This window comes from Mastomys coucha, chromosome X (genome assembly GCF_008632895.1).
Source record: "Mastomys coucha isolate ucsf_1 chromosome X, UCSF_Mcou_1, whole genome shotgun sequence".
Lineage (NCBI taxonomy): Eukaryota > Metazoa > Chordata > Mammalia > Rodentia > Muridae > Mastomys > Mastomys coucha.
In genome coordinates this window covers 111363507-111368267 of record NC_045030.1, presented here as the reverse complement: position 1 = coordinate 111368267, position 4761 = coordinate 111363507, and the positions used below count along the sequence as shown (strand labels likewise).

Here is a 4761-nt window from a genome sequence, read left to right as displayed (position 1 = left end):
GTCTTTTGCTTTCAGATTTGCTTAACAGTATACATAAATTTCCTAAGTCCTCTAACACCTCTACTTACTCTCTGGATTTATATTCACTCCAATTTCCTAGATTGGAAAGGTCCCCCTATCTTTAGAACTTCAATCTTCTGAAATTCTTAAACTGCTCAGAATTTTCTGTGGAACTTTTCTGATAATCAATCAGGTTCAAGGCCTCACTCAGCACTCAAGAAACCTTATTATAAGGTAGGAGGGCTGGCAGCAGTTCAAGGATAGTGTGGAATGCATATTGAGACCCCTGTGTCACGGGATATGTGTGTTTGTCTGCATGCATCTGGCGGGGGGGGCAGAGAGAAAGAGAGAGAGAGAGAGAGAGAGAGAGAGAGAGAGAGAGAGAGAGAGAGAGAGAGAAACAGAAACTGAGAGACTGAGACTTAACCCTAAGAGCAAACATGTGAGAACTCTTATTTTCTTTCTTGTGGAGGGGAAACAAACCTATGGTGATGGACATCTTGCCCCAGGTAATAGAACTATTCTAATAATGGGTGTGGTATTCAGCTTCAAGTCTTTTCCTAAAACCTGTGGTCATATTCACTACTGTTTCCCATGTCATGGAAATTGACACATGTGAAATGGGAAAAATGCCAAGTTCTAAGGGTGAGACAATTAACCCTCAAAACTACATTGTTACACTGAAACCCCAACCACCAATGTTATAATGGTATTCAGAGGCAAGGAAGGGTAATCAGGATTAGATTAGGTGATGAAGGTAGAGTCCTTGTGAATGGAATTTGTACCCTATAAAGTGTCCTGACAATATGTTTGATTCTCTTCTCTATCATGTGAGGATACAAGACCTCAACTGCCTAGGAGACAGAAGAATGAGATCACTCTATGTTCAATTGCTCTTTAGTTAAAAATATCAATCAAGATGGTTCCTAAAATAGCCTTAAGGCTCACAATTCAATCAATGTACCTTAGGCATCATGTCCAACTCAAGAAAACTCGTCTAAATACCATACATAGCCTGCTATGCTTTCATTTAAGAGTAGGAATGATCTAACATGGCCGGGTTCTTATAAAGGCATTCTTCTGTCTCCTGCAACTCTACCTTTATCTCCTCATCTAATCCTGGTCATCTCCCTTGCTTCCTAAAGTTTTGCTATTTGGTGACAGCTTTTCTTGGACTAATATTACTATTGTTACTATATTACTCTTTTGAGACAGGACCTTAGTATATATCCCAAGCTAGTCTAGGGACTCACTAAATAAATAAGAGCCCACACTGGCCTTCAGTGCACAAGCCTTCTCTTTCAGCTTCCCAAATGCTTGAATTACAGGCATGACCACCTTGCCCGACCATCTTGCCTGACCACCAGATGGAGATTGAGAGGGGAGTAGGAGGAAGAGGAAATTGGAGACAAACTTATGGTTTTCAATTAGAAGAATTATATAGAAGAGGTTAGACTGTGGCATTAGGAAGATGAGCTAGAAATACTAGAACTACTACTAGAACTGCTACTGATTAAGTTCTATGATTTGAAAGAAGCTGTTTAAACTCCTGGAGTGTTTCATTATGAAATGAAAATAATTACCAATACATCAGAGGTTGGATTTTGTTTTGCTTTGTATTGCTGGTTGAATAACAATACTCATGAGTAATCTATTCTCATAGTGCATGCTTTATAAAGGTTAGATAACAGGACCATTTCCACCTTTCCACCTCTGAATATGGCATACTTGCTTTGCAATGAGGCAACTATGCAAATCTGAGACAGACGGGTTTATGTGATAGACAGGTTTAAACATTTGGCTCCATTCTCTTTGATCATGGTAGGATTTCTTTAGAAAGCGTAAGTCTCACTAGTGGGTCCCACCAAGTATTGATTGCCAATACTGAATTCCTAGCAAAGTTGTAATAGTGTTACATGTACTACTTAAAGCAGCAATTTCTCCTGGTACCTGAATTTAATAAAAGCACAGGTAGTGGAAACTAAGACTGACAGGAGAGTGACAGGTAAATAGCATGAGAAATGGAAGCTGAGATGCTTTATGCAGGTGTGGCTCATACCTGTCAGTTGAGAGTATCCTAAAAGGTACACTTTCCTCCTTTTGATAAAATAACTTACATTTATAAAGTGATATTAAATGTTTCACTCAATCATACTGACAGTACTGTACCTGCATACATGAAGACATGGATTATACTTATGTGGTGTTTTAAAAATAAAATTCTCAGGAATCTAGGTCCCTTATAACCAAAAATGAAATTCAAAGCATACATATGAAAGAGAAAAAAAAACATTTGGGAAAAGATGTAAAGTTCAAAGCATCAACTATAGTACTTTAAAATTATTTAATAAAAATAAAACAAAATTAAAAATTCCAAACAAACCTGAGGTGGATTCTGATTTAATCTTTGTCGCAGAGGAAAGTTCTTTTGGCAAAGACACTGAGTGTTTCAGGTCAGGCATTTTGGCATGGATTCCATCAGACCTTCCTTCCTGCTTATTAAAAACAGATATTTTCTTCAGAGGTAAATCATTTTACTAAAAGAATGTAAACTTACACTATACCAAGTTACTATGAGTCTTTTATTGTCTTCATTTTATCTCTGACCTCTCTGGAACATCAGTATGAGCCAGTGCTTACTCAGACAAAGCTTCAATGACACTCTTCTTGTTTATTTAAGCTCTACCTTGATTTCTTCCTTTGGTTTAGGGAGTGATTCGTTTTCATTGGTTTTTGTCCACAATGACTTAATGGCTTGAAAAATCTGCTGGCTTGTAGCATATGCCTTTTTCCCAGTTATCTAACGAAGAAAAAAGTGAGTCAAATAACATGTTTTAAAAGCTAAAATAAAACCTTTTAAATTCAGATAAAGTATTTTATATGAACTCCCAAGTCACAATCAATAATAGAAATATAAATGTCTAGTTCACATAAGATAAAGCAGCATTTTCAAGAGCCTATATAAAATATATATATGACTAGCTCCATGTAAGTAGCTAATAAATCTATAATTTCATTCACAATATAATATCAATTTAAAATTATACCTATGTATTTGAACATAATTTTTACACTGCTAGGGACAGAACTCCAGACTTTAGACATAGCACTCTGCCAGGGAACCAAACCTCAGCTCTTATGTTATTATTTTCAAATTAGGTTTTTCAGCATTGCTGAGGCATTGTTACTAAAAGTAGCATCTGTTTAAGATGAACAACACAAGGCTTCAGCATAAGTGTACTTTTTGTATTAATCCTGTTATCAAGCTTACCAACATAGATATGAACTCATGTAGTTTCCTTCTGTCATATGCCCAGGATAAAAACACTTAAGAGCAACTCCTTCTCAAATTTCAAGTTCTCAGCATAAGCTTATTTACTATGAGGGCCTTGTTATAGATAGATCTCATGAATGTTTTTGTCTCCTAACATTTGTCCTATATCTTTCAGCATATACAAACAACTCCCCTCCCCATTTCCTTCCATCGTCAGCTCCCACCAATTGCTATTATGCAATTTGCTTCTCTGGGTTTTAACCTCACTCCATATAAGTGCATCACTCAAAATTTGTCATTCTGTATCAAGCCATTACTGATCTGGCCAGGAAGCTTATATTAGAAGACTTCATACTAAGTGAAATGCACATCCACAAAAGTCTAAGGAGAAATATTTTAAGTAACTAGATCACTGAGAAAAATGAAGTTTTTAAGATGCTATGAGTGTTTTTGCTTAAAACTTTGTGGATCTTTCTTCACTGAGAAACAAAGACATCAATTAATTTCTCAAGAGAATAACATTTGTTTTGTGTAGAAAGATAATGTTAGGAGTGATGGCATATGTCTGTAATATCCTACCTAGGATTTCCTGAGTTCCACATTAGTCTGAGTTAAGTTCTACTAATAGCATTTTCCCTTTGAATATCTTCTGGTTCCTTCTTATTCTTTCTCAATCCTTTCTCATGGTTAGAGTATACAACTATTAAGGCTTAGGAAAGAACTTTACAAGAGTGTATATATATATATATTTGGAGACAGGGTTTCTCTGTGTAGCCCTGGCTGTCCTGGAACTCACTCTGTAGACCAGGCTGGCCTCAAACTCAGAAATCCGCTTGCCTCTGCCTCCCAAGTGCTGGTATTAAAGGCATGTACCACCACGCCCAGCAAGAGTATACTTTTGACAAACTTGTTTTTCAAGCAATATTTTGTTCTTCAACTTAAAAAGTTTTTTATGGACCTCCACATAAAACCAGATACACTGCAACTAATAGAAAAGAAAGTGGGGGAAAGCTTCGAGCACATAGGCACAGGGGAAAATTTCCTGAACAGAACACCAATAGCTTATGCTCTAAGATCAAGAACTAACAAATGGGAGCTCATAAAGTTGCAAATCTTCCGTAAGCCAAAGACACTGTCAATAGGACAAAACAAAAACCAACAAATTGGGAAAAGATCTTTACCAATCCTATATCTGATAGAGGGCTAATATCCAATAAATACAAAGAACTCAAGAAGTTAGACTCCAGAGAACCAAATAACCCTATCCAAAAACTGGGGTACAGAGCTAAACAAAGAATTCTCAATTAAGGAATACAAAATGGCTGAGAAACAACTAAAGAAGTGTTCAATATCCTTAGTTATTAGGGAAATGCAAATCAAAACAACCCTGAGATTCCACCTCACACCAGTCAGAATGGCTAGGGTCTTGAAATCTTGCTTCTCCTATCTCAGCCTCTCTATTAGTAGTATTGTTTATTTCATGTTTT

General features: G+C 36.5%; 1 protein-coding gene across 6 annotated transcripts in view; it reads right to left on the bottom strand.

Moving 5' to 3' along the window:
• Positions 1-4761, bottom strand: part of Apool (apolipoprotein O like) — a 68031-nt gene that overhangs the window by 5072 nt on the left and 58198 nt on the right. For 4 of the 6 annotated variants that reach the window (XM_031367065.1, XM_031367076.1, XM_031367046.1 and 1 more), the window contains 2 exons: positions 2687-2800; positions 2384-2495 (listed from right to left, as the gene is read on the bottom strand). In XM_031367065.1, coding sequence (XP_031222925.1) covers positions 2384-2495; positions 2687-2800 — 226 coding nt within the window. The remainder of the gene's footprint in view (positions 1-2383; positions 2496-2686; positions 2801-4761) is intronic. The other 2 variants (XM_031367070.1, XM_031367055.1) reach the window with 1 other exon arrangement.